Below are 591 nucleotides of genomic sequence, written 5' to 3' on the forward strand. Positions count from 1 at the left end.
GTCTTGCTCACTGCTCAAGAAGTGAAGCAAAAAAAGACAAGCATTATTGTAATTTACTGCATGTATGAACCGTATTCATGTTGTTGGACGTATATAGGATGAGCCTTTTACTCGGGAGAACTCGACCCGTCGCATCAAGAAGGAACTCTGGAGAAGGAGGTCGGACTTCTTGGGCACGTCCTCACAGTACATTGAAGAAGGTGAGCTGTGGCACTACTGGGTGATGTCATTGCACGCACCTGTTTTATGTCAAAATGGGATGTATATCCCTTTCTGAAACATTTTTGCATCTGAAGTTATGTTTCTTGAAAGATACAGGCTTGTGTGACCAACCTATCATATGTGAATTGAGATTAATTGTTTCCTACAGCTATAAAATTCTTATGCTAGTTTTCATCCCTTAAACAGAACCAACTGTTAAGCCTCCCCCAGACCTCAGTGAGCTTCTGAGGCAGGAGCGTGAGGCAGAACGCATCATGGCAGAGTCGCAGCGGGCCAGGACTCCCATCCAAGAGGTAGCTTTTAATACTCATAGATTGAATTGACTGTATATGTTTATTAGATGAAAAGCCTACTTTAAATTGAGTAACA

The 591-nt window shown here is 42.3% G+C and overlaps 1 protein-coding gene across 30 annotated transcripts in view; it reads left to right on the plus strand.

The window, feature by feature from the left end:
• LOC119582032 (eukaryotic translation initiation factor 4 gamma 1-like) overlaps positions 1-591 on the plus strand; it is a gene marked incomplete at its 3' end in the record, with an annotated part of 189,642 nt that overhangs the window by 188,880 nt on the left and 171 nt on the right. For all 30 annotated transcript variants that reach the window (XM_037930243.1, XM_037930242.1, XM_037930257.1 and 27 more), the window contains 2 exon segments: positions 98-200; positions 409-515. In XM_037930243.1, the coding sequence (XP_037786171.1) occupies positions 98-200; positions 409-515 (210 nt within the window).

The sequence above is a fragment of the Penaeus monodon genome, chromosome 15 (assembly GCF_015228065.2).
Source record: "Penaeus monodon isolate SGIC_2016 chromosome 15, NSTDA_Pmon_1, whole genome shotgun sequence".
Taxonomy (NCBI): Eukaryota; Metazoa; Arthropoda; class Malacostraca; order Decapoda; family Penaeidae; genus Penaeus; species Penaeus monodon.